Source organism: Desmodus rotundus, chromosome 6, assembly GCF_022682495.2.
Source record: "Desmodus rotundus isolate HL8 chromosome 6, HLdesRot8A.1, whole genome shotgun sequence".
NCBI lineage: Eukaryota > Metazoa > Chordata > Mammalia > Chiroptera > Phyllostomidae > Desmodus > Desmodus rotundus.
The window spans coordinates 91,009,124-91,036,150 of NC_071392.1; the positions used below are offsets into that span (position 1 = coordinate 91,009,124).

The 27,027-nt window shown below is 54.2% G+C and overlaps 1 protein-coding gene across 6 annotated transcripts in view; it reads left to right on the forward strand.

Annotated features, from left to right (window-relative positions):
- The window catches only part of ACTR3B (actin related protein 3B), a 47,029-nt gene extending 39,783 nt beyond the window's left edge, over positions 1-7,246 (forward strand). For all 6 annotated transcript variants that reach the window (XM_053926402.1, XM_053926403.1, XM_053926406.1 and 3 more), the window contains 3 exons: positions 5,074-5,199; positions 6,200-6,283; positions 6,766-7,246. In XM_053926402.1, coding sequence (XP_053782377.1) covers positions 5,074-5,199; positions 6,200-6,283; positions 6,766-6,861 — 306 coding nt within the window. In that variant the 3' untranslated portion in view covers positions 6,862-7,246. The remainder of the gene's footprint in view (positions 1-5,073; positions 5,200-6,199; positions 6,284-6,765) is intronic.
- The last annotated feature ends 19,781 nt before the right edge of the window (positions 7,247-27,027 follow it).

The window sequence follows — 27,027 nt, forward strand, 5'->3', positions numbered from 1 at the left end:
GGGCCCTTGGGCACATCTCAGGGACAGGTGTGCTCTCCCTGAACGGGACTCGGAAAGTCAGGGGCTTCCTGTAATTCTTGCTGCGCTGGGGGTGGGATGTTTTTGTTGTATTAGGAGATGTTAACCTTAGAGAGGAAAGGCAGGTCTGGCAAAGTGAGAGGCCACAAGCATTTACTTGAGATCTAAGAAGGGCTACTCAGGAAGCGTTGATTCAGGCAGAAGCCCAAACAGTGTTGACAAAGGCGAGGGGTGTTTGGGAGACAGGGAAGGGGACAGGGACACCCACGGCAGGACAGCGTTGCTGTCGCTGCAGATATCTGTGTTCTCATTGTCCTCGCAAGCAGTTCTTTGGGGCTCGAGGCTGCTCTGGGCCCCGTGCCAAGGTCACTCTGTCCTGTGTCAACCTCCAAAGGTCGGAGGCATCGGACATGAGGGGCAGTCCCTCTGGGGCGGCAGCTCCGGCTCCCTTTTAAAGTGGCTCCGTTTACATTCGTGTTCCGTGACCCCCTTTTGGTCGAGGTCTTTCCTCGGAAGCATCGTTGGCCAGGCGTCAGAAAGCAGGTCTGAGCTGCTGTCAGAAGCATCGCTGGGTCTCTGTTGTCAGTGGCCGACTTGGGGGATCTCACCGCACAGCCAGCACCCACTCACCAGGAGGGCTCATCCCAGCACGTCACGCCCCTTGTGTGTGTGTGGGGGGGGGGTGGGGGGGTGTTTTCATGAACCCTGGGCTGCAGGTGAGCCCGTGGGGCATCAGAGAAGAGGGTGCCTCTCCGCCGTGTTCCCTGTGGGGCAGACGGCTTCTGCGGCTCTGGGGGTCTCCCCTAGGACATCGCAGAGGCTGCAGTGAGCAACTCGGATCACTGGGCGACCTCAGTCGGGGTGGGGTCTCTGTAACACCAAGCTGCGCAAAAGAACAAAGTGTTGAAACAGCAAAATTTTTATAGCAGAGGACAGGCCAATTTCAGTTTGAAGACTGGGCCCGGACCAGGAGACCACACCTCAGGGCAGTCAGGTGTTCAGGAGCCTTGAGGTGTCAGTGGGCCGCATGTGACCTCTGGGCTCGAACCTGGGCTTTCTCCAGTTCCATCCCTGTTTTACCGGAGGTGGTTTATGTGAGTAGGACAGGAAGCACTTGCCAACAGCAGAGCGAGCCCTGCCCTGCCCCAAGCTAGGATGCGGTCAAGGGCGCTTCTGTTGTCTCACGTAACTCGTGCAAGGGGATTGAAAGGTGTTTGCTGGGGCGGTCGTGGCCACGCCTGCCCAGGGAAAAGTGTCCTCTCAAATGTGGCCCCATTACGGGAGCTGACGTCACCAGATAGATACCAGACAGCTGTGGTTTTGTGTTCAACCAGAGGCGCATTTGAACCTCGAAGTAGGTTTAAAGATGGTGTCCAGTGTCGAGTTACCTTCCCAGTAAGAAAAAAGGGGGAGCCCTGGCTGGTGTGGCTCAGGGGGTTGGGTGTCGTCCTGCAGAGTGAAGGGTCGCTGGTTCGATTCCCGGTCATGGCACAGGTCTGGGTTGCGGGCCAAGTCCCCAGTTGGAGGTGCGTGAGAGGCAACCAGTCGATGTTTCTCACATTGATGTTTCTCTCCCTCTCTTTCTCCCTCCCTCCCCCTCTCTCTAAAAATCAGTAAATAAAATCTTAAAAGAAGCGAGAGGGGAAAGGAAGCAGTAACTGTTACGGTGAGTGCTTTGCCCCTGACATTGTTGTGAGGGAGGCACTGAGGTCAGGAGAAAGGAGGAAGAAGGTGTCGCTTCTGCAGGCCTGGTCCCCCATCCTCAGCACCCACCACCCGCTTCGCTGCCTGGGAATTTTAACTTTCTCGTCCTCTATTGGGTGCGCAGTCCAGTTCGGATGGGCTTTCTGTAACCTGGACACATGGGACTAGGAGTCAGCACCGTTGCATTCGGCCGCATGTGGGGAGGTAGAGAGTACCTGAAATTGTGGGCAGGGGGGTCAGGGAGGAAGGAAAAGATAAAGGTTTTAATTTCGCAGCAAAGGTGTAATTTACCAAATTGCCGTAGGTCATAGGTGCCGTAGGAGGAAAATTTCTCAGATTAATGGGTTTTTACCTTATTGTACCTATTTATTATGGGTTGTTACCTGATTCTTTCAGCTGTGATAAATTGAACCAATTTTTATCTTTTATGGTTTGTGGTTTTTAGGTCTTAAATCAAAGAAACTTTTGCCTGTATCACAGTCATGAAGATTATTTCCTTCTGAAGTGCTTTAGTTTTAGGCTTTCCTTTTAAATCTGTGATCCAGGTTGAGTTAAAACAGTAGGAAGGGCCCGCGTGCCCCCGAGCTTCCCACAGCCAGGGCAGCATCCTGGGCCCCGTGGCGTGTGTTCGCAACCAGTGTATCTTCCAGCGAGGCCTGCTCTCCCGACACCGAGACCTGGGAGATGTTTCCTCCAGGAGGGGACGCCGTGAACTTCCCACTGCCCTCTCCTCACGGGCCTGGGGGGGTGGGTTGGAGCGGAGCTGAAGCCCTTCGGGTGAAACCAGGAGACTGCCGGGCGCACAGGTGGCGCCCAGGAGCCTGTTGTGATGTAGTGATGTTACAGTTCCGGTCCTTTACAGGCTCGAAGGGGCACCTGCCCTTCAGATTACCTTCAAAGGACAGCAGCCGGGTCTTGAGACTCTTGCTGTTTTCAGTGAAGAGCGGCTGTACCTCTCGGACAGTCCTTTAGGGGAGGAGGTAGCTCACAGAGTCACACGGAGGAGGCCGCAGGAAGCTCGCGGGCAGACCAGCCTCCTCGGCCGTGGCCTCCAAGCTCCCTGCTGTGGAGCAGGGACTGGCCCTCCTCGCCCCGGAAAGAAGGTCCCAGAGCAGTTGTTGCTGTGGAGTTTTACAAGTAAAAGTAAATGAAAAATGAGCAAAGCCCCCACAAAACCAGAACAAAAAACCCTAAACACAGCACTTTAGGAACACACCCTTAGAAATGTCTGACTTCAAGCAGGCGCCATCCCTGTGCCCCCCCACCACCCCCCAGCCAGGATCAGGTCTTCCTGGGCCGTGGGCCGTGGTCTTTCCCCCAGGAAACAGTTGGTGGGCCTGACCCGCAGTTAGCACCTGGGACCGGGCACCGTTTGAGGCCCATGCTGAGATGTGGTGACTGAAATATCAAGGGCGCTTTTAAATTGTGATTGTGGGCAGCAAACACGTGGGCAGGTTGTGTGAGAGCGACCCCAGGGGAGGGGACCTGCCCGAGAGACGGGGGCGGGGGTGGTGAAAACACCCTTATAGTATTGGCTTGTGATTGCTGCCCGATCGGCCAGGGCCCGGCCCTGCTGTCCCACCTTCTGGCCATGTCCTAAATGAGTGTCAGTAACCAGGGGTGACCGAGTCCAGTGATGGCCACAGTGGCTGGTGGCCCTGCACTCCGTGACAGGAACCCAGCACTCTCCTGCTGTTCCTGAGGCTTCTCTGGGGGGTGACAGGATCTCACTCATCCATGACCTTGACCCCAGGATGGGGTGTCGAGTGAAAGGTCTTGACTTGCAGTTTGCCAGGAAAAGGTGCTGCCTGACGGTCTCTGTGGGGAAGCCCGCCCCTCACACCGTGGACTGGACGGCAGCCTGGGGTCCTCGGCCCTGGGACCATGCCCACGGCTCCTAGAGAGCAGACAAGGCTGTGGCTGGTGCCACAGCAGGGTGGGCCATGCCCCGTCCTGGGGGCAGACACTTTCACCGGCCCTGTGTCTCCTGTGACTGTGTCAGGTGTTCTCCCTGAGGTGGGGTTGCCCACCTGGGGTCTCAGTGTGCATGCAGTGTCTCCTTTGAGTAGGAGGTGGGCAGAAGCAGGGCGGCCACCCCATGTACTGGGGAGGGCAATGGGAGTCCCCAGTGCTCCTCCCACCAGACAGACAGAGACAGCCAGCCTGGGAGGGGTTAGCTCAGAGCCACCCTCATCCCTGGCCCTAGGGCCTAGCCCACAACCTCCCTGAAAAGTAGGCTCTGCTTGGGGCTTTCGAAGGTGATAAAAAATGTGAGTTCAGTTTGGTAGCCGCTTGCTGGTGGCTTCCGTGGCTCCTCTGTGGCACCTCTGTGTCTGAGGCAGTGAGACAGCTTCAGCTCAGCAACTGAGGGCTTGTTCTAGGTGGTGAGCAGCCTGCTGACAGGCCACAAAGGCGGGTGCTCTCCGCAGACCCCTGGTGGGAGTGGGGGGCTTCTTGCCTCCCAGCTCCGTTTCTGCTGGTCTCTGATTTTGCCTGACTGACCCCAAGTCTGAGTGGGTGCTGGCACCCCTGTTCCGCTCAGGACTGGCTCCTGAGGATGGCTGGGGCCAGGAAAGGGCAGTTCTGTGTGACCCGTGACCTGGGCCGCCAGGGACCGGAAGGCACGTGTCCCCTGCTGGTTCCTGCGATGACACGTGCTCGCCTGTCCACATGGCCAGCCTGGGGAAGCCTGATTGGGGGGCGGGGCCGGGACTGCCTGCCTGGGGGCTGCCTGGCTCCCTGGGGGGCGCTTTATTTTCCTCCTCTTCGGTTTTCTCCAGTGACAGTTCCCGTGAGAAGGTGAGTCCGGATATATTTAACTTCAGTTCATGGTCCTAAATAAAACATCCTGTAGTCTGAAAGAAAACTCTTTCATCAAATCTGGCAGGAGATTGAATGAGGCCCCCGGCTCCCCCACCCCCTGCCCGGGCCTCTGCTGTGGCCCCTTAGCAGGATCCAAGGGGACGCGGCAGCAGGGGGTCTCCTTTGAAAACACCTCCTGCCAGGGTCGCCCTTCCCATAGCTCGGGCGCTGATTAGAAGACCTATTTCCCCGTGATTATTACGGCCAGGTGAGCGGAACGTCCAGTGTCTCTTGGCCAGTCCGTCGGTTCACACAGCCCACCTGCTGCTGGTGCTTGCGTGGCTCCCGTGCAGCGGGCAGTGGGCACGCAGGGTGGGGCTGCTCTCCGCCTCCCCTGCTTGTAACCGGGGGCCCCGAGACCACTGTGCTTCGCGACTGAGTGCTCAGTCAGGTGGAAGCGGGCTGGTCGCAGCAGGAGCCATCGGGCAGGAGGGGTGTGGGTGGGCGGGCGCCCCCCCCCAGGAAACCCCTCTGCTTTCTGTCTTCTAGAACGTCGTTCTTTCAGGAGGCTCGACCATGTTCAGGGACTTTGGACGTCGACTACAGAGAGACTTGAAGAGGGTGGTGGATGCCCGGCTAAGACTCAGCGAAGAGCTCAGCGGCGGCCGAATAAAGGTGGGGGCCGGGTGTGGCCGGGGGCAGGGTGTGCTCCTGTGCTGCGCAGACTCGGCTCGCCCTCCGGGACCCGGAGCCAGAGGAGTGTGGTTGTCTGTGTGTCAGGGAGTAAAGCGGGTTTGAATCCCTCTCCCAGCCACATTGTGAGGTGGCGTTCCGAGGTGGTTGCCCGAACCCTTCCGAGTGTGTCGTGGGGAGTGTGTCATGGGGACCCCGCAGTGCCCGCCTGCCCCGTCTGCCAGCAGACCCCCTCTGTGCTGTGAGATCATACATGTGATGACCGGTCTCCAGGGAGATGGGGCCCCTTTATAGGCAGGACCGCTGAAGTCTTTTGGGAACACTCTTGTTAACCCAAACGTCCCACCTGCGCAGAAGTCACAGGGCAGTCTGCCCCCTGGCCCCGCCCTGCCCTGGCTGGTGATCCTGAGCGGGCTCTGGAGCAAGCGCAGGGTGGCCGGGGGAGTACATGCGTGCCCTCACCTGCTGGTCACACTGTTGGCCAATGTCACTTCTCACAGCATTTTTGGAACACTTAGTGTCATTTGGAATTATTTCTACAATGCTAAAACATCTAATTTGTGCAGTTAAAAAAATGAACTGGGGTAGTTGCTTGGATTTTTTCCCCTTATTTAAATGCCTTTAGTGTGAAAGATAAGTCCTCTCTGGCTTGCCTGCTTTGTTCTCTAACAAAGTACCCCCCTGGGCTGGGGTCCAGAGGCTAGGGCTGGGGGGGTGGGGAGCTCTGGGGGCTGGGGTGGGGGTGGAGGTGGGGGGTTGTGGGGGGCTTGGTGCTAGGGGGCTAGGTGTGGGTGCACTGGGGGCCAGGGCATTTGGCAGCGGGAACTTCGTTTCTGAGCCAGCGGGTGGCTGATGTTGTCACAGAGGGACTGGACGTGGAGAGCCCGTGCTGTCAGGGTGGGTGGAGGCTGCGTCCATCTGGGGAATGGTCGTGGGAGACGCCCGTCCGCACTGGAGTGACCCGCGTCCCCTTCCTTTGCAGCCCAGGCCCGTGGAGGTGCAGGTGATCACGCACCACATGCAGCGCTACGCCGTGTGGTTCGGCGGCTCCATGCTGGCCTCCACCGTAAGTCCCGCGCCTGCGCCTGCGCGGCGGGTCCCCTGTGCGAGTGCAGAGACGTAGTCTCGGGAAGGTCAAATAGCAGGTGTGGCTCTAGACAGTGCCACACTTAGGGTAGTGAGGTCGCGAGCACACGGTCGTTTATGCTCTCAAGTGTCCTTGCTCATGAGGGGCGAGAGCGCGTGTGGAGCCGTGAAACCCACACGGAACCCAGGACCGCCCCAAGCAGGTACTGCCCACCCCCTCGGATGTGTGAGTAGGTAGCGAATTGCTAGTTCGGGGCAAGGGTGTAGCTGGTCCCAAGCAGGCTGAGCAGGTTTGGAACCGGCCAGCTGTCCCGGCCCAGACGAGGTCAGTGTGGTCAGCGTGGCAGGAGCCAGGTCTGGAGGAAGGGAGGCTGGACAGGCCGGGGGGCTCGCTTGCTGGGCAGTTTGCTGCCTTCCCTTCCTCTCTGGAGCATTCACAGTGTCCTGCCTGTGGCCCCTCAGCCCGAGTTCTTCCAGGTCTGCCACACCAAGAAGGACTACGAGGAGTGCGGCCCCAGCATCTGCCGTCACAACCCCGTCTTTGGGGTCATGTCTTAGCGCTGGCTGTGCCGTCGGTCCGGTAGTGTCATGTCAGTGAGAAAGTGTCCTTCGGAGCCGGAGACGCCTGTGGCCCCTGTGAACGCGGCGCTTGGTGTCGAGGTTGAGGAGGGGCCTGTGTTGCCGAGTGCAGGAGGCACCCCGGCGCCAGCTCGGTGACGGTCACCGCGTGCGACCTCCGTGGCCTCCCTGCTCCCTCACGTCCCTGCAGTCCACCCGAGCTTCCAGTGACGAGCAGAGTTCTGAAGGCGTTCAGCTGCGACTTGGAAGATCGTTAGGAAAACAACCTAGAACGAGGCACAAAATAGTGCCCCCCCAAAGAGCGTGGGGCCGTAAACCCTGTCCCTTCCAGCCTATTTTTGTAAATAAAATGTCATAAACTGGAGGCACAAAGGGATGTCTGTCTTTTCTGTCACTTTGTGTTTTGTGGTATTTGGTGCGACTGGCTGGTCCCCAGCAGATGCTGCTGTCCCCGAGGCTGGTGCCCTCGCTTCTCCCTGGACACTGGCCCTGGACGCTGGCCCTGGTGCGTGCAGGCGTCGGACAGTGGGCTTGGCCCCGTGGTCACTGGAAAGTGGCTGCGCTGGGCTGGAGTGATGGGAAGTTTTAGCACCACCTCCGCGTGAGAGTTGCCCAGGTCACATGTGCTGCCACGTCCTGTGAGAGCCCCTGGTCTGCTGCAGGGGCCGTTCGCTGTGGGTGAGCGTGGGTGAGATGCTACCCGCCCAGGGGAAGACAGGCGGCCGGGCTCTCGGTGAAGATGCCCTGTGGCGCTCTCTCACCTTTCTCCTCGGTGCCCGTGTTTATTTTAAACAGCATTGCAATCGGCTCCCCCTCCGTGGGGCCTAATGGTTAATATGGAGCCTGGGAGGAAATTTCCTGACTGACGGGGGCTGCCCGCCCGGACTGCTCCAGCGTGGGGGTGGTGTGGTGGCCGGGTCAGCGTTTGGGGTGGGGGAGGGGTGCTCCGGGGGATGTCCCGTGTCCTTTCCGAGGAATGCAGAATTCACGGCCTGCAGTATTGCATAAGTACTCCGGCCGTGGCTCAGGAGAGTGCTGGCTTGGAAGGTCATATTGAGAGATTTAATTTTACTCCATTCATACAATGTTGCTAATTACTTCTGGAGGGGAAGCGAGGGAGAGAGAGGAGAGGACCATCCATCACTTGTCTCTCGGAGGCGTCCTGACCCGGGGACTGAACCTGCAACCTTTCGGTTTGCTGGATGGAGCTTCAACCAACCGCACCACCCGCCAGGGCTTTAATGTTACTTTTTAAACTGGGGGGTTTGTGGTATTTCTTCCAAGATGTGAAATGTGTTTTATTCTCTCAAAATTTGCCTTGACAAAGCAGGATTTGCTAGCTATGTCAGTAATTTTAAAGTTTCTGCACATGCCTTTTCTCCAGATGGAATTAGATTGTGATGTAATGATGCTGACGGGTAAAATCAACCTTCCGCGACAAAATGCCTCCGCGAACAGTTTCCTACAGAAACATCTCAGCGCATGCACACTTGCAGAAACATTCTAAAACTAGAGCTCACTAGTGTTTGGAGCCATCCCACTTTTTGGTGGGTAGGAAGCTGCTTTGCCCTGTTGAACAGATGTGGTCTGAAGTCCGCTCTGTGACGATAAGAATGTTACAGGGATGTGTGAACTTGAGACCGGGTAACATGTGTGAGAGTGTTTTCCAGCATCGAGATGGCAGGTGGCGGCCAGCTCAGGTGCTCTGCACAGGGCAGCTGACGGGACACCTGTCTGTTCTGCGTAGGGACCCCCACCCGCCATTCCTGACGGCTTCGGCTTCCGCTCTTACTACATTTCTAGCCAAGACCAGGTTGAAGAACGTGAGGCTGATGGTTTTGTTCCTACCCATGCAGGGAGAAAACCACCAGTGAGAGAAATTGGCAACCAAAGGGGGCGGGTGCTTAGCTCCCTGACAAAGGCAGGTCCTGGAGAAGGGGCGGGATGGTGCCCTGAAAGCACCAGGTGTGTGCTGGGAGCAAGGGGGACTCCCGCGGAGCGTCCATTTCATCCCGAGGGAAGAGGGAAGGAGCCAATGAGGTGACCTTGGGGTCGGGGTTTTGCCAGCAAGTGTGGTAACAAGGCAGGTGCCCTGGGGGTGTCCGGTAGTGAGGCCGCTGTGAAGCTCAGGAAGGGCAGGGAGCAGAGGGAAGGGAGAGGCTGGGGGTGGAGGGGCCTGAGGACTGGGGGTCCCCCGAGCGTCACAGTTTGGAGACGGGCTGAGGAAGTGGAGCACTTCTCAGCAACAACAGGAGCATTGTGCCGAGGTGGGGTTCACTGGGAATTGAAGGGTTGGGGTGTTGGAGGGGTGGTCCAGTTGGGGTCTGGCATCCTCTGGGGGAGGTCCGGGGCCTTGGAGGGGAGGGCAGAATGTGGTCTGGCAGTCACTGTGGGGAGTGACACAGAGCTGAGCCTGGCCCTGTGAGGGGACCTCCACCAAGTGCGGGCTGCGCAGGGCAGCGCCCCTGGGAGGCTGGGGTTACTGTCTCCCTGTTTTCCAGGTCGGAAACTGGCTGAAAGACATTGACCGACATGCCCAAGGTCGCATGGTGAGGAAGCAGAGAAGTCATTGTTTGGTCTCAAGTGTGCATTGTTTTTTTAAAAATAAGTATTTAGGATTTAAAAAAAATATTTATTTTTAGAGAGAGGGGAAGGGAAGGAGAAAGAGAGGGAGAGAAACATCAATGTGTGGTTGCTTTTCCTGTGGCCCCACTGGGAACCTGGCCCACAACCCAGGCACATGTCTCAACTGGGAGTTGAACTGGCGACCCTTTGGTTCACAGGCTGGCACTCAATCCACTGAGCCACACCAGCCAGGGTTCAGGTGTGCGTTCTTAACCAGTCCTGTGGAAGCATGTAGATTTACAGGCACCGAGTGGGTCAGCCGAGGACAGGCGTCTCTGGAGTGCTATCATAAGATGCTGACAAGTAGTGTGCGGAAATCACAGCGGGGAGCTAGAAAAAGTCCCCCTCAATCCAGCTCCCTTGGCGTATCGTGTCTTCTAGGAAGCTGCTGATGTCGGGTGTTTTGCTGTAGAATTAATTTTATTTTTGTTCGAGTGCTTTGCCAGTGTATGTTTTGCCGTGTTCATTGATTGTACTGGATGTTATGAGGCAAAGGCGATAGGAGGGAGTCATTAATCTGGGCGCTGCGAGCCATTTGGGTCCGTAGTAGGTGTTCAGCAAATTTTAGTCATTATTCTGTTGAAAAACAATTATTGTGCCCTGAGGGCCCTACTCACCAAAACTGCATTAACAAGATAGTTTTGGTAGAGAAAAGAGAATTTTGAGGTCTCAGAGCTAAATGGTCTTTAGGACCTCCAGTAAGAAAATATTCTTTAAATGATTTTATTCATTTAATTTTAGAGAGAGGAGAAGGGAGGGAGAAAGAGAGGGAGAGATACATCGGTGTGAGAGAGAGACATCGATCGGCTGCCTCTCATACCCTGCCCTCACTTGGGACCAAATCTGCCACCGAGGCATGTGCCCTGACCAGGAATTGAACCGGTGACCTTTAGCTTGGTGGGATGATGCCCAGCTGAGCCACACTGCTCAGGGCAAGCAAATGTTTTTTTAAACAACACTAGTATATCGTTGCAGAGCCTAAACATCATTAGGCCTTTTTCTTATCGTGACATTGCTGATGCAATGGAGTCACTTACCATCCACCGAACAGAAAGCCACCCCGTGCGGCCCACGCCTGCCACCTGTGCCTGCCCAGCTCCACCCTGTGAACCACCCCTTGTAGCCGGGGTGAGAGCGTCTTCAGTTTCTTCGTGCTCCGTCACCATGCTCCTGCTGAACTCATGGGGCTTTTGAAAACGACTCTTGGGGTCACTGTGTTATTCCTGCGGCAGGGTGGTGGGGCCCCGTCCCTGGACTGCCCTTCCCTGAGTCCTTGTCTCCAGCACGACCTCCCATCGGTTAGCCTCTCCACACCCGGGATGCCCGTGTCCCTCGCCAGACTGAGATCATTGAAAGGAGGGGACTGATCTTTGCGATGCAGGTGCCCTGTAAGTACTGAATTAAGCCCCTTGATTGCGATTCCCCTGAAGACTCCATTCCTGGTTTTCCCAGGCCATGTGCTCTGCACTGAGAAGTGGAGTGTGCTTGGGGAACCTTAGGTGAAAGGCGGCTTTGAGTGTTGGGGTGTCAGCTCCCGTTAGCTTATGACTCTGAATGATGTGACGTCTCGCCCTTGCGTGGGGACTGCCGTGGGAGCCACGGCACACCTGGTGTGACAGCTTCCCTCCACCACGGTGACCAGGCGGACGGACAGACGGACGTGTCTATGATAGTAGGAATCGCCAGTTCATGCTGCGACTTCACAGGTGACATGCTCGCGTGTGACTGAAGTGATGAATTCCTCCTGTACAGTCCCTCCCTTCCATCTCGTTTGTAAAAATTACGATCGTGCCGAACAAGCCTGTGAGGTTAATCAAGAGCACAGCTTATTTAGCACCGCAAGGGGGCCCGTTAAGAATATTTATCCGTTAAATAATTCTTCACTTAACTGGGGAATATTTCATTATGTTTCTTTTAGAAGTAACTGTCAGGCTTGTTAAGTAGAAATAGATTGGCCAAATAATTGTGCGAGGCTTTAATTGGCAATTACATCAGTTTCCCTTGGTCAGATGGAAATAAATTTTTTTAAAAAAAGAGAAAATAAACCGGGGCTTCATATTGATGTGATGGAAGCAGTCTTCTAGTGTTAAAATAGCAGTTCTTTCCACCCTGCGTTATGTCTCCAAGTGAGCAGGTGTTTTGTTCCCTGCAGGTTGACGTCTCCGGTTTACACTTGTTCTGAGCTCAGGGTGCTGTCGGTTGCATCTGGCTGTGTGTGTATATGGTCCTGTGTCTGTATCACTAGTATTTGCTGCCCTGCGGCTCAGCTGGAGCATCGTCCCGATACGCCGAGGTTGCTGGTCCAATCTTGGGTCAGGACACATACAAGAATCAACCAATGCATGCACGAGTAAGTGGAACAACAAATTGATGTCTCTCTCCCTCTCTAAAATCCATGAAAAGTAGCTCAGTTGATTGGGTGTCATCCTGCAGAGCGAAAGTTCACTGGTTCGATTCCCAGTCAGGGCACATGCCTGGGTTGCAGGCCAGGTCCCCAGTAGGGGGCGCTTGAGAGGCAACCACACATTGATGTTTCTCTCCCCCTCTTTCTCCCTCCCTTGCCCTTTCTCTACAAATAAATAAATAAAATCTCAGAAAAAATAGTATTTGCTACCAAGAATTTCAGAAATTTTTAATTGGTAAAAGAGGATTGATAATTTAATTGATAATATAGCTTTAAATCATTAAACAATTAATAATTACAAACCCAAGGATTGAGGAGGAAAATGTATATGATATGGTATCGGCCACCTTTTCAGTCTTAAGGGGTCAGGTCAGCAGTAATGGTTGATTTAATTCTCTCTTGGCTACATTAGGACCCACTGCAGATACAGTCTGAATAGTTTTCCATCAGACATACTGTGGCCTTGAATCGACCTTCTAGCTGCTTCTTGTCTGTGACCGGCTGTGGTGACCACGTTGGTCTCCTGGGAGGTTCACGACGTGGTGTTGTGCGTGCGTGACCTTGAAGCAGAGTTTGGGGGACGTAGCAGAGTCAGGCTGTCTGACCCCTGCATTCAAACTCGAGCAATGCCCTTGGCTGGCTGTCAGTCGGTCCCATCTCCGTCCCCGCTCCTTGTGTTTACCTGGCGGGACAATGGCCCTGGAGCCAGGGTCGTGGGGCCTGCAGTGCCACTGGCTCCTTTGGTGCGTCTGGGGGGGATGAGCTGGGGGCAGTGACGAGGAGGCTGTGACGTGAAGCAAACTGGACGTGAGGGTTGACTGCTCTCATTGCACACCTCCGGGGGGAGCCCTTCGGGGTGTGGCCTGTAGAAACCTCACCCTCGGGGTTGGTGCAATCCATCCTTCTTGCCTTAAGTTTTATGAGTTTTCTTTGAAACTTGAAAAGCCATCATTTATTGAGTTCTAGCTCAGTTCTGGGTACCGTGCTAAGTCCCCATACTTATCAGCGCCTGTTGGCTGTGCCTGTGAGCCTCCCAAAGCCAGGCTGAGGTGCAGTGTGTTCCTGGGTGGGTGTGTCCCGTGGGCACACTGCTTGAACTGCTGCCCCGGGAGAGGGCAGTAGAGGTTCCCAGTTCATGGCAGGATTCCTCAGACCCCAGCTGTCTTCTGCGCTCATTTGTGACCCGTCCGATCTGTACAATTTGCCTCGCTCCCATGCTGGTGGAGCGGAACTCTGCCTCTGCAGCTGCTGGAAGCCAGCCAAGCTCCCTCAGGAAGCAGCTCCCAGGCACACGAGCGTCTCTTGGGACGTGGGGCCACTTGTGAAGAGCAGAAGCACTGAGGAAAAGAGAGATGGTGTGGGAGGAGATACACAGAAATACAAACACCAGCTCCAAATGTAGTTGATTGTATTTTTTTTTACAGGGTCAAATTCTTTCAATGATTTTAGAAATCAAAATGTTACCCAGCAACTATGAAGCAGGATTGGGAACTACCCAGGCTGGCTGAAGACAGAGGCTCTGGCTTTCCTTCTAGACTGAAATATAAAACGTATCCAAGGGTTAGAACAGTGAAAACACAGAAGTAACTTAAACCGCTGTTGTTACAGTAGCCTAGGATTGCGGACCACCCACCACCAACCGGAGCTAGGCCAGGAAGCGTGGCCGACACCGTGAGTTTGGACTTCCAGTCCCCAGACGTGTGGGAGAGTATGTTCCTGTTGATCTAAGGCGCCACTTTCTGGGGCAGCGCCCGGCGTCTGTGCCGGTGGCTGTGGGCGGCATCTGCTCAGACCGACCGTCTGAGATGCTGGAGTCCACCTAGGTGAAACCCACCTAGTTCTCTGTGGGTTTGAGCATAAAGGGGTCTTGAAAGATGAGGAGGAAATTAAAAAAAACACACAACAAACAACTCAATTTTGCCAAAGCTCTGGGTTATGCGGCCCAGAATCGGAGCTGACCTTCCATGTGATTATCCAGCAGAGACTGCATCCTTGTCGCTCACGGAGCAGCAGCATCTCCCGGGAACGTGGGAAACGTGGACTCTCAGGCCCGCACGCCCTGGACGCGCGGAACCTGCGCACACGCTGCAGCAGGCGCCCGGCTGATTCTCACACGTTCAAGGCGAGGAGGGAGGAGGCAGCCACAGTTCCTTGGAGTTGATACCGAACATGCTTAAATGATTCCAGCAAAGTCTGAGCCCTGGTTAAATCCAGAAAGGCCGGTGGTTTAATGGTTGAGAGTTCTCAGGGCAGCCCGCTGGGAGAAGGGCCGGGCTGTGGGTACACCAGGGACAGAAGAGGGTGCTTCTGTCGGCTCCCAGGGGGTCCCTTGGTGGGTGGCACCTTCACAGGTGAGTTGCATTTGGTGTGGGGAGGTTGATGGAGGGAGGAGTGTGGGGGACAGGGTGCCCAGGGAGGGGGGAGGCCGAGAGGGGCCAGGGAGTCAAGGATGAGCCCAGGAGCCCACCCTCCCTACACTACCCACCCCACAAACCGACACCCCCCAAATTTTACTACCGACTTTGCTTTTGTTTTCTTCCACCAGCTTTGTTGAGATACAACTCACATACAGTGTAAGTTTAAGGTGCACAGCACTACCCGCTATTGAATGAATGTCTGTTAGATCAAGGTTTTAGATTTTACACTGAGAGATAACCCGGAATGCAAATGCCTCATTGAGACATTCACACATGAGGAGGAAAATTAACCGCGGCCCAAGATTGGAGATCAATTTTTTAAATGTTTGTCAACAAGAAAAACGAAGCAAATGCATCCCGACAACTAGGCTCGTGGCCAGGGGCGGGGAGCGGAGGGTGGGGGGAGGGGTGCGGCGTACATCAGCCGGCTCAGACACTCATCTTCGGGCGTTCCCGGAGTGGGCCTACTGGCTCTTTGAACCCAAGCTGTCATCCTAGAAGCAGCCTAGGAAACGGCCGCAGGAAGCCGGTTCCCATCCGCCCCCCCAGCCCACACGCGCACAGAGCTCCTCCCCCGTGCACAATGCCACTTGAGGCGCTCACAGCTAGGGGGCGCTGTTCCCCTTCGTCCAAGAACGCAGTCAGGTCCAGGCCAAGTTCACCACGCTCCGCCTCTTCTTTGTTAATTGACGCTGTTAGAAACCCGGAGCAGAGGACCTGGAGGCCAGGGTGGACATCCCGGGTCCTGCTTTGAGTGATCGTGCAAATCTCGGCATATGTCCTCACCTCTGACCCTCCGTTTTCCAGTCCCGCACGGAGGATGTAACTGAGTTGTCCGAGTGGCGGGAGGCGGAAAGGAGGTGGGGATGCCCCGGCGCTGAGATACGACACCTCTGGGTGCCTGGTCCTTCCCTCTCTTTCCGCCGTTTGCTCTCTGACCCTTTCTATCTCCAGGGAGGGAGAGCCCGAGGTCCACAGGCGCCCTGGTGGTCGGCCAGACCCTTGCCCGCTTGTCCCAGAAGCGGACGCCAGAGGGCGCGCCAGCCCCGCGGCCGCCCTGGATATGGGAATTGGCAGCAGGTTTACTGACTGCTGAACCCCGGAGCTGGCAGGTGCAGGGTGCCGTGTGCGGAGCTGGCCCCACCTCTTCATTTCCCGGGCGAGGACACAGTGCTAGAGAGGGGAGTGACTTGGTCACGGTCCCCTTCGTTTGCCCAGAACCAAACTCTCCTGGTTCCCAGGCCAGTGGAGGGGCCGCCTCTCCCTTGACCTTGAGCGGAGCCTTGTGGAGCCTTCAGGCCACACACAGGCGGGCTCCACAGGCAGCAGCGGGGGGTGGGCACGCAGCTGGCCTCTGCTGAAGCCCCCAGGGGGACTTCACCTGTGTCCCTCCTCGTTCCCTGGGGCCTTTGGGGATCAGAAGGCAGCCTCCTCCCAGGTTACCCCCTGGTGGTACTTCCCAAGGCAGCCGCTTCGATCTTTCTCTGCCCTTGTTAGCTTGTTCTCTTGCCTTAAGATGGAGAGCCCATTCGGGGGAGGTACCAGTGTATTTTTCCGATCGATTTCTTGTCGGGTCTAAGAGGATCAATGGAGTCATGTGTCCAGTTACACTGACTGAGCCCGCACCATGACATTGCAGCATGCCGAGGACACGTGACAAGGGGCAGAGCTGCTCTGCTCCCTGCTCCCTCCCAATCCGAGTGCTCACCTTCTCAGACCCTTCCTGCCCAGGCAGGTGCCAGGGGCCCCGGGCAGGGGGTCCTTGCTACGCTGGTGGGACACAGGCGGTGCTGGTTCATGAACCAGCAGGCGGGGGTGGCAGGCACAACAATGCCGACGGTGCCGTTGGGGAGACAACTCAGAAGTGCTCAGGGGAAAACCTGGCTGGGAGAATGAACGCTTTCCATTTTGACCGTGTACCGGCAAATTCTGCTACTAACGCCGTGCTCTGTCTAATAAGGAAGTGAGCCTGCGCAGCTGTGATTGGGCCCTGCCCCTGGGTCCTGCCCGCCATGGCTGCTGGGTCAGTGGTGGGCGCTGGGTCTAAGACGGGCCCAAAGAATCCACCCTTTGGAATTTGAAAGTGGGCGTTTAGAGAGTGAGCCAAGAGCAGATGGATGGAGAGGAAGCCGACCCTGAGCTCATCCCGTCTGTGGGAGGTGTAGTCCGAGGTCCCTGGGTGCCCGCCCCCATTGGGCCAGCTTTTCTCGGGCTCCCTGGAACCTACACCTCACAACATACCGTCCTGTTCTGGAGATCGCCTGCATGGATTTGTATTCCCGCAACCCAGTACATGCTGACTGAAAGAGACTTCTTCAGAGGGCATCTGCCCTGGCTCCCATAGACCTAGGAGTCCAGAAGTTTTCTGTATGGTGGCCTTTAGGGACCATGCGGGGTTGCCGATTTCTAGCCTGCAGGAGTGCGCCCTGTTGGTTGCATTTAAAATGTTCTGGTTCTGCCTTGGCTGGTGTGGCTCAGTGGATCGAGTGTTGGCCTGAGAACCAAAGGGCCGCTGGTTCGATTCCCAGTCAGGGCACATGCCTGGGTTGCGGGCCAGGTCCCCAGTAGGGGACACATGAGGAGCAACACATTGATGTTTCTCTCCCTCTCTTTCTCCCTGCCCCTCTCTCTAAAAATAAATAAAGTCTTTAAAATAAAATGTTCTGGTTCAGTTTCCCTGGAGAGCCCTGACTGCCCCGTGGGGGCCCTGATACTTGCACTGCAAACACAGCAGAGGCAAGGCCGAGCCTGGGCTCCTGCGGAGTTTCCACCCTGGTGGAGAGAGGCCTGGGGTGCAGACTGGATGAGGCCAGACAGGAGTAAGTGCTGCGAAGACAGATAGGGCCTGGGAAGGGGACAGGGACGGGGACGGGGAGGGAGAGGCAGATTGTTCCCTTAAACTAGGTTACGCACGCCTCCTGCAAGCTTGATGTATTTCTTAGCAAACCTATTTCTTCTACATTTATTTGTATCATCTGTATACCTTTCAGAAAACGTGGACCTAAATTCTGTATTTCTTTCTAAAATAAACTTCAGGGTTTGAGCCGCCCAGACGAAGGTCGGCGGGCACAGACTCTGAGTGGGCGGGCCCTGTGCAGTGACAGTGGCCTGATGTCCCAGCTCTGGGTGCAGGGCGAGGAGCCCGGGTGGGAGGCCGGACCCTCCACCACCTCCCGCAGCATCTCGCTATTGAGCCAGGCCCAGGCCTCCTCTCTACGTCCTCGAGCAGTTCTGATGACCCCTCAGCTGCCTCCTGGGGCCAGAAGTTCAAGTGGGAAAGGGTCCAAAGGGACCTTCCAGGAGCCCAGACCCCGTGGTGCCTCCTGGATGGCACAATCTGATTTTCGGCTGATCTTGGGACTTGTTCTGCTGGGTGGATACCTTCACTCTGGGTGCCGTAACTGTGGCCCGCTGAGGGATAACAACATTAGCAGCCTGAATGAAATGCCTCTCTCGGTCTCCCTGGTCTGTCCTGGCAGGCTGGGGTGGTGGTGGGGGATACTCGTGGCCCTGGACCAAGTGTACGGTACTAACAAGCAGTAAGGAACACCTGCCGCCGAGCCCGGCAGGTGGGAGACGGGACAGAATCTGACAAAGTAACACACCGGCCAAGTCCTTCCCAAACTGCCCTCCAAGCGGCCGCAGCTGCGGTTGAAATTAGAAGCAATTAAACGATAAATACGGATTACTGGCTCTACGGGAGCTCCCGGGTATCGACTCGGCCCTAGAAGAATAGACTGTCATCCTCCTTGGCTTACCTGGGATTCTAGCTCACCGCTAATTAAAGGCCGTCCTAGGAGTGTTCCCTTGAATATAAAGAGCTCTTGGACACTGGCAGGTTCTAGAAACTGTTGTTTGGCTGAAGGGAAGTGAGGACCCCTGCCCACTGGGGCTCCAGCCCTCTGGGACACTTGCAGGCCGTGTGCTTTAAGCAGAGGGGTCGACATTGCACGTCCTAAGTTACCCGACAGCGTGCGCGGTTCCATCCCGGCTGAGATGTTTGGGAACCAGCGGCTGGGTTATCAAGTTTTGAAAAAAAATCCCCATGTTGTCCAGTTTTGCTTTCAGCCAAATTGCTTTCAGACAGTTGTTTCTGGCTGGAATCAGTGCTCTTGAATGTTTACCTCTTCCTCCTCCCTGGCCATCCGCACACACATGCACACATATGCACATGGCCACTCACACACATGTGTGCGCACCTCCCACGTGCAGGCCTGCACACCAAGCACACACCACACTCCCGACAACGCCCTCACAGTACATGCACCTGTACCCCACATCCAAGCCCAAGTTCCCGCCGTCCCCCTGCTGGCTCCTGACTTACCCCTCTTGGCCACACCAGTGGCTCTCCCAACCATCCACTGGTCTCTAGCACCGTCCCTGCTCTCTGCCTGAGAGCGTCCATCTGCTCACTTGCCTGTTTCCTCGTGCTCACCTGTGGTCGGCTGCCTCAGGAGGTGAGATGTGGAAGGGTGGGGGGTGAGCCCATTGGGAGGCAGGAGTGGTGGGGGCAGGTTTCGGGGGGGTGGAACCTGAGGGGCGTCTGGGGAGATCTGGTGAGGTCAGCGGGGGCAGAGCATCGCAGCGCAGGTGGGGCCCTGGACACGCAAAAGCACAGGGAAATATTTATGGGAAATGACGAGAAGGGGGAAAACCAACTTATGTTCAGAGCAGAGTGAAAGCCGTCAGTGGGAGCTACAGCTAGAGGAGCGGGGAGGGAGGGCGCCTGTCTTCCTGTGCGCCCGAGGCCCTGCATCGTGGGAAATGGTCTCTCTGTCTCAACCCGGGACAGTGTCAGAGCCGCAGAGAGCAGAGGCCTGGGGAGAGGAAGTGCTGACTTCCAAACCCTTTCCCCTCGGAAGAGCTGTGCAGCGAGCACGAGACAGGCCAGAACGGAGCGCCCAGCGGTGGGGGGCCGCGGGATGTCTTGAATGTCAGTGTGACACAGCCCGCTCTCCCTGTCATCCTCGGCCTGCCCTCCCCACCCCGTTCTGGGTGCCAGCTGAGCGATGCTGTCGTCTGGGAAAGCAGGCTGTAGGGGTGACAGGGACGACTAAACTTTGGACACATTTCTTCCCGGTTCCTGGCCGCTGACTTCCCTTCCAAACACACTTCATTAGAAATGGGAAGGTTCTTTCTCTGCACGTTTGCGATGTACATCTTTGGAGAGCCTCTTGCTGGTTTTTACAACCCAGGACTGTCCCTCCCGGACCTGAGAGGCCGTCTCTTCGAAATGTAAACATCAGGGAGAGAGCACCCCTATCTTTGGTTTCATCTGGAGTGGGAAGAATGACCCCTGAGGGCACCTGGCTCCCAGGAGGGAACTACCTCTGTCCTGAAGGTACAAGGCCACTTTCCTTTTGTGTAAAGGTGATCGCTGGGCAAACAGAGGGACTACAACCCTGCCCCCCACCCCGCCTCCCACCCTGCCCCTTCCCTCCAACTCTTACAAACCCTCCTGCCCTTCGGAGCAGGGTAGTTCTAGCTCCGCCCCCCCCGGCCCCGCCCCCGCCTCCGCCCCCGCTGCCCCCTGCAGTAGTCGTGAATAAAGCCTCCCTTGCCTGTTTGACTTCGTGTGATTTTTGCTTGGATGGAGAGCTGGCCACACCCAGGGAAAGAAAGATGGTTTCCTTTCGGGCAGTGGAGAGGTGGAGGGTGAGTCCCTATGTCCCCTACAATTTTGTGGCTCATTTTCTGTGTCCTGAGCAGTAAAAATGGGATAGTGGTTGGTGTTATTGCTCCTTCCCAGGAAGTACCAGCCAGCCACGGTACCCCAACCTGTTCCTATTAATGTTTAATCCCAAAAAGGACCATCAGTACTTCAGTCACTGCTACTACCATTACTGCCACCGCCGCTATCACTGGCGCAGTCACAACCTCCGCTGCTCCCGCTGTCACCTGGGCTGTCACTTCTGCCACCACGAGTACCACTCTCGCCACCTCCATGACCACCGCCGTGGCACCCTGCTCTCCCCACGGCCCGGGCCCCGGCTCCCTCGTGGTTCTCCTGGACGGACCCATCAGAGAGTTTCTGCGCGGAGTTCCACAGCCACCAATGGCCGGCTTGCCTGCCCTTGTGCCCAGGAACCTCACCCCGTCCCCCCCCTCCCCCGCCCCCGCCCCCGCGTGCGTGACCGGAGCCCCTCCCCGAGCCCGGCCTCACCGGGGCTAAGGACGAGGGAGTGCTTTTGAAATAGTCCGATGAAAGCAGCATTGATTTCGATTGGGCAGTTCGATTTCACAGCCGTGAGACATTCAAAATTATTTTCTTGTAGGTTTTAGGTTTGTTTTTCCGTCGCACGGATGGGGAAATAGCGGGGCCAGTGAGGCTAGCCCTCAGCTCTGCTGCTGTCCGGGGGGAATTAATTCATCCCTTTGTAATGGAAGATTAGATCCAGGGATCATTTTTAGTTGGAGGCTCTCTTAAGCCATGTAGTAGAATTCTTGGCAGTCAAACATTTTAGGGTTTTTTTTTTTTTTCCTTTCTTGAGTTCCTTTTCGTGAGTTCCACCCCAGACAGGTGGAATGTTCTCTAATGCTCTGTCTGACCCCTGAGAGGAACAGGCCTTATTGTCTTCTCCTCCGTGATGACAGCGTCCCCATGTTCTGTATGTGTGTGGGGGGGAAGTGGACCGTCACATCTGTTGGAGGAAGGGACAGAGGTCACTGAGGGTCCTGAGGGTGGCCGGTGGCCGGTCCGGGGCAGCCCTGCATCCAGGCCGCCTGCTCTGAGTCTGGGCTACTCATCAGCTGCGTGACCTTGGCCGATCACTGAGTTCTCAGTTCTGGGTTTCCCTCGTCTGTAAATTAAGGACGAATCAGGAGACTTACCGCCTACGGTTGTTTGGAAGATTAGAAATAATGTTTACACCTCAGAACAATTCCTGGTGCACTGTAAGTGTAAAGATACCTGTAAGCGGAGCATGTTATTTCTTTCCGGGAAATCGTGGAATTACTTGGCGGAAGCGTCTAGAGAGCCCTGATTCCCGCAGGCACTGGCTCAAAAACGGGGCACTTGTTTTTTTTTAAGTAGAAACTTAAATTTATTTTGTAATAATAAATGAGTAAAATCTTAGAAAAAGAGAAAGAATTAAACGTTTTTCTGATTTCGTTTCAGTTAAAATCTTTAAAAATGAGGAGCACGTCCTGGGCCGTTGCACCTCACAACGCAGCCGGCTGCCAACGTGGTACCTAACGCTGCCGAAATTTGAGTTTCTGTTAATATTAAGTCCTAAATAAACCAGACTTAAGTTTGGAAAAACTTTTTTAAAGATTTTATTCACTTACCCTCAGAGAGAGGGGAAGGGAAGGAGAAAGAGAATGAGAGAAACATCAATGTGTGGTTGCTTTGTGTGGGTCACACACCCCCTACTGGGGACCTGGCCTGCAACCCAGCCATGTGCCCTGACTGGGAATCGAAGCAGCGACCCTTTGGTTTGCAGTCTGGTGCTCAATTCACTGAGCCACACCAGCCAGAACTAAGTTTGGAAAATTTATGTTAAAGTGTAACACATACAGCAAAGGGCGCGAGCTGTCAGTAGACAAGTTGTGAATTCTCACTTTGTTTCACAGGTGGGTAAGCCCTGCCCTGAGGTCAAGGCGGAGGAGCGTCCAGCATCTGGAAGATGCCCCAGTGTCCCTCTCTAAGGCAGCCCTGGTCCTGCCTGCACAGCCCCCATCCAAGGGGACCGGGCTTGGACTCCTATCTCCGCTGGTTGGTTGTCCTTGACATTGACGTGCCTTTAACTTGTATCGTAACATAGGCAACTGTTTTGTGCTGTGGCCGTTTGCTCATCACTGTATCTGTAAGATTTGTCCACTGTTCCAGTGCGTCATTTACCACAATATTTTCTTTTATTATTTAAAATATTTAAAAAATTCTCATTCGAGGGCATATTCATTGCTCTCGAGAGGGGAAGGGGAACAGGGGGACAGAGAGAGAGAGAGAGAGAGAGAGAGAGAGAGAGAAACATCTATGTGAGAGAAACATCGATTGGTTGTCTCCCATACGCACTCCGACCTGGGATCGAACTTGCAACATTTTGTTGTACGGGACAGTGTTCCAACCACCTGGGCCACACTGGCCAGGGCTGCCACAATATTTTAAATCCATTCTACTCTACATGGACAGCCGCATTGTTCCCAGTTTTTGGATGTCACAGAGAAAGCTGTGGCCCATTGCTGGGCGTATCTTCCTGTAGACAGATGCTCCAGTGCTGGGCGTACATATATTTACAGCTGTTACATCCTTTCAATGAATTGACTCCTTTGCCATTAAAGAATGACCTTCCTTGTTTTTGTGACAGATTTAAAAGTATGTTTTGTCCGGTGTAAGTGTAGCCACCTCTGCTGGCAATATCTGTTTCCAGCCCTTTACATTCAGCCTGTCTGTGTCCTTAACATAACATGAGTCTCTCATGGGCAACATAGAGTTGGGTCTTGTTATTTCCCCCATCCACACGCTCTAGAGATCTTGAGACTGGAGAACAAATCCACTGCATGTAAAGTAATTATTTACAGGGAAGGCTGTAGCAGGTGTTAATGGTCTTCTGATTGCTTCTCAGTGCTCTTATGCCTCCTTTCTTTCTGTCTGCTTTTGTGGCTCAGTGACGGCTTCTTTTGTAACGGAGCTGTGATTCATTCCTTGTTAATGGGTGTGTGGGTGCGTGCTAATTCTGTGGTCGTCACGAGGCTTGCTGGAACACCCTATCGTTACAACAGCCACAGAGGTAAGAAGAGCTTTCCTACAGGTGGCACCTGAGGTCCTCGTGGGTCAGGCAGATGGAGACGCCGTCTGGAGCTTAGCAGAGAGAACTTTGGTACCACAATGGCCCGGTACCGGAATCCCGGCCTTTGGGGTCACCTGACTACTTTGTCCTGTAAAAGAGGAACTTAACTTGGAGACTTACAATGTCCTTGACCACACTAGAGGCTGCCATTGGTGATGAAAACAGATGTCTAGCATGAAAGTGATTGTTTCTACAGCTGGAGAAACTGAGAATTCTTGATCTCATAATCTTCCAAGGTCCCCGGACATTTCAATGGGTGTCGGCTTCGGCACGCTGTCTGTAGCTGGCTTTGCCTGCTGGCTGGTTCTGCTTAGCGCCGTGGTGCTGGCTGTTGGTCTGTGAACCATACTGATCTCCAGCCTCCATGTGGTTCCATTTACTCTGGCCGGGGAACAACGTACCCGTACACCTGGTAACTTAACAGAATGAACACACATTTTGACCATGAACCTGAACTTTGTGCAGGACTTGGTGGGGATAGTGGGTGGTTCCCTCATTCAACATCAGCTGGGGCAGCTTGCAGCTCATGATCTGGAAACTTCTGAGGACTCGTTCACTCACATATCTGGCTGTTAATGCTGGATTTTGGCTGAAGTTCTTCTGGGGGCTCTCGGCTAGAACTGTCTCCATGTGTCCTCCCCATATTGTCTTGGCTTCCTGCAGAGGGAGAACCCCCCCAAAAGAGGAATTATCTTCTGGAGGGCAGGCCCCTTGCAGTCCAGGCTTCCCCCACTAGGTGAGTGTTCTAGGAACCCATCTGTATCAGTGTACCAGCTGGCGGCGTTGTTGTGAGAGGCTGCATTTGGCTTCAGTGGATGTTTTTTTTTTGAAGATTCTTTCAACACATTTGCCTATTGCATGATTGGTGATTTATGAGCACACCTGCCCACAACACGCTGAGTGTTCAGCAGTTTTTGACCAAAAACGGCAGGACCCCCATGCCCCACCCTCTCTATTCACCTGATCTCCCTCCAAGTGACTTTTTTTTGTTTCCTGTATGAAAAAAGTCCTCAAAGGGAAACGTGTTGCCAATTTGGAAGAGGTGAAACAAAAAACAGCAGAAGCACTAAAAGGCAACGAAATCAACAAATTCAAAAACTGTTTCAAGCAGTGGAAAAAAATGTCTCGCTAGGTGTATTGCATCCAATGGAGAGGGCTTTGAAGGTGACTGAAGTTCAAACATGTAAGAATAGATACACAGTTTCGGATAAATAAATTCCAGTTTTGGGGGTCCCCCGCCGTAGGGAGTCTGGGATCCAAGGACTGGCAGTATTGCTGCGGCATTTCCGGCGTGTCATTCTGCCCCACAGGTATTGGCCTCTGTGACTCTCTGAGCCTGCCCCCAGCCCTCTTCGGCAGCCCGCTCTCCCTTAGGCATCGCCGATTATGTCTCAGGCCCAAAGGACGGATGGGCTTCTGTCATCTGGTCTGTTGTCTTTTACATTCTTGCGCCCAAACAACAGCATCAAAGAGGACCACGTGAACTTGGCAGCCGCTGGTGGGGAACGCCCAAGCCCAGAAAAATGCCTGCAAAGTCTGGGCTTTCCAAGTTTTCCTCTCCTGTCAGCAGAAACAGTTAGATTTAGGGCCTGTGAGATTTAAGATGTTTGGTCATACAAATCAAAAACCACCAGTCTCCTCGGGTTAACCAGGACAAATTTATGAGGAAGAAATTATACTTTAAGAAAAATAAGATGCTGTGAGATGAACTAAGACCGTTCTGCTGGCAGGGCCATTTTTCCTCGTGAAATCTTGAATTTCGCATTCAGAGAACGGTATTGTGGGTGCCCTTACGGATGACCGAGAAAGCGATATATTTGCAAAGTGAAGTTTTCTTCCCGGGAAGCTCGTCTGTCCCCGACTCGTGGTAAAGACGTTTTGATTTATCTGCAAGCCACACTTCCCCTCAGAGGGGTGATGAAACGGACCAGCCCCTGAAATACGAGACGGGCTCATTCGGATGGGGCGAAGCCATGTGCCTGGGACGGCTGTTCTCCACCAGGGCCTGCTGGCCCTGGGAACAGGGGCGTTGAGGAAATTTATAGGATGAATGGAAAAACGAAGAAGATGAATGGAAATGGGGAAAAAAACCCATCATTCCGAAACTACCGAGAGCCAGAGTTTGAAGGAAACGCGAGATAAAAATGGATGCCTCAATGTTTTAAAAGCGATTATGCAAAACAGGGTATAAACCAAGTAGAATATTTGTATAAAAAATTGATCTATCAGTAGTAGCCCAGGAAACTCCAAAGTAGCGGCAGGGGCTGTGGAAGTTGGGCGGCCCCTGCATTCTTTCATTTTACAGACATTGTAGAGCACCATCAACCTCCCAGGGCACTGGACAAGCTCCCCGAAGTGTAGCGTCTAAGAGGCGGTTCTTGCCCCTGAGGAGCTACCGTCTTGTAGGGGACTGTGATGGGCTGAGTAATTGCCCCCAAAGGGACCCTGGTCCTGTGGCTGTTATATCAGAAATGAGCCTAGCAGGTGTGATTACGAAGGAGCCTGAGTCGGGGAGATTATCTTGGATCGTCTGAGGGGGTCCAAACGGTCCCTGCAGCATCCTTACATAAGGGAGGCAGTGGGAGGTCTGGCTGGGGACGAAGGTGGTGGGATGGCCAGGTGTTATGCTGCTGGCTCTGGAGATGGACGAAGGGGCCGTGGGTCTGAGACGGCGAGGAGGGCAGGTCTAGAAGCCAGCAGAGGCATGTGGCCCTGCGGACACCTGGGCTGGTTCCAGTGGGATCCAGAGTGGACTTCCGATGTTCCAGTTTGTGCCCTAGGAGGTTAATGAGGGATTTCGACTTAGCAGATACGTCTACGATATAATTTTAAGGACTGTGGAGGTGCCTTTCCGAGGATGTCTGTCACTTCACTGCTGGCAAGTGAAAAGTTTCCACGGTTTCTTTCTCTGGCTTTAGGATTTGTTCAGTGGTGGTCAGGGATCAAATATCCTTGGGTTAGAGATTTCAGTCCGATTGTTGGGGCTTCTGCCAGACGAGCTGATGAGGAGGAGAAGTGGAAGAGCGCGTTTAAGACAGGTGTCCGTTTCGGGAGATGTGTGACGTCACCTGACTTTTTAATTTTGCTGTTTCAGACTTTTGTTTTTTAAAGAGACAGATTGAAACTTACGTGTGCAAACACATTTTGGCCTTATCTAATGCCCATGTCAGATATTGTGTATTAACTCTAACGGTACTGCCATTGGTTAGGAAGAAAGTTAAATTTTATATTATATTTTATTTTTTAAAATATTTTGTTTATTTTTAGAGAGAGAAGAAGGGAGGGAGAAAGAGAGGAGAGAAACATCAATGTGTGGTCGCCTCTCGAGCACCCCCTACTGGGGACCTGGCCCACAACCCAGGCATGTGCCCTGACTGGGAATTGAACCTGCGACCCTGTGGCCCACAGGCCGGTGCTCAATCCACAGAGCCACACCAGCCAGGGCTATATTTTATTTTTAAATTTTTTAAAATTTTATTCTTCCATCACAGTGTATTTTCAATATTATTTTGTATTAGTTTCAGGTATACAGAATAGCGGTTAGACGGTCATATATAAGTTAGATTTTTTTTTTTCTGAGCCCTTGACTATTCTCAAAGTTGGTAACTCTCCCATTCCATGGAGAAGCTGGGTTGTGGGCGTTATTGCAAACTGTGTCCAGGGTCCAGCGATTTGGTGGGCTGTAAGTCTGTCTGTTAACATTTGGGGTAAAGACAAATAATTCACACGTGCAAACACGCCCCTTCCCCAAGCAGGGACCCCGATCAAGTGCTGAGTTTCGTTTCCATGCACAAGTCCACTTGTGACTTTTTTCTGAATTTGAGTCGCCTTTGATGTAAGATGCCCGCTCCGTCCTGTCTCACTGAGAAGGAAAGAAATCCGCCACAATTCTTTTCTAGAAGTTTTGTTT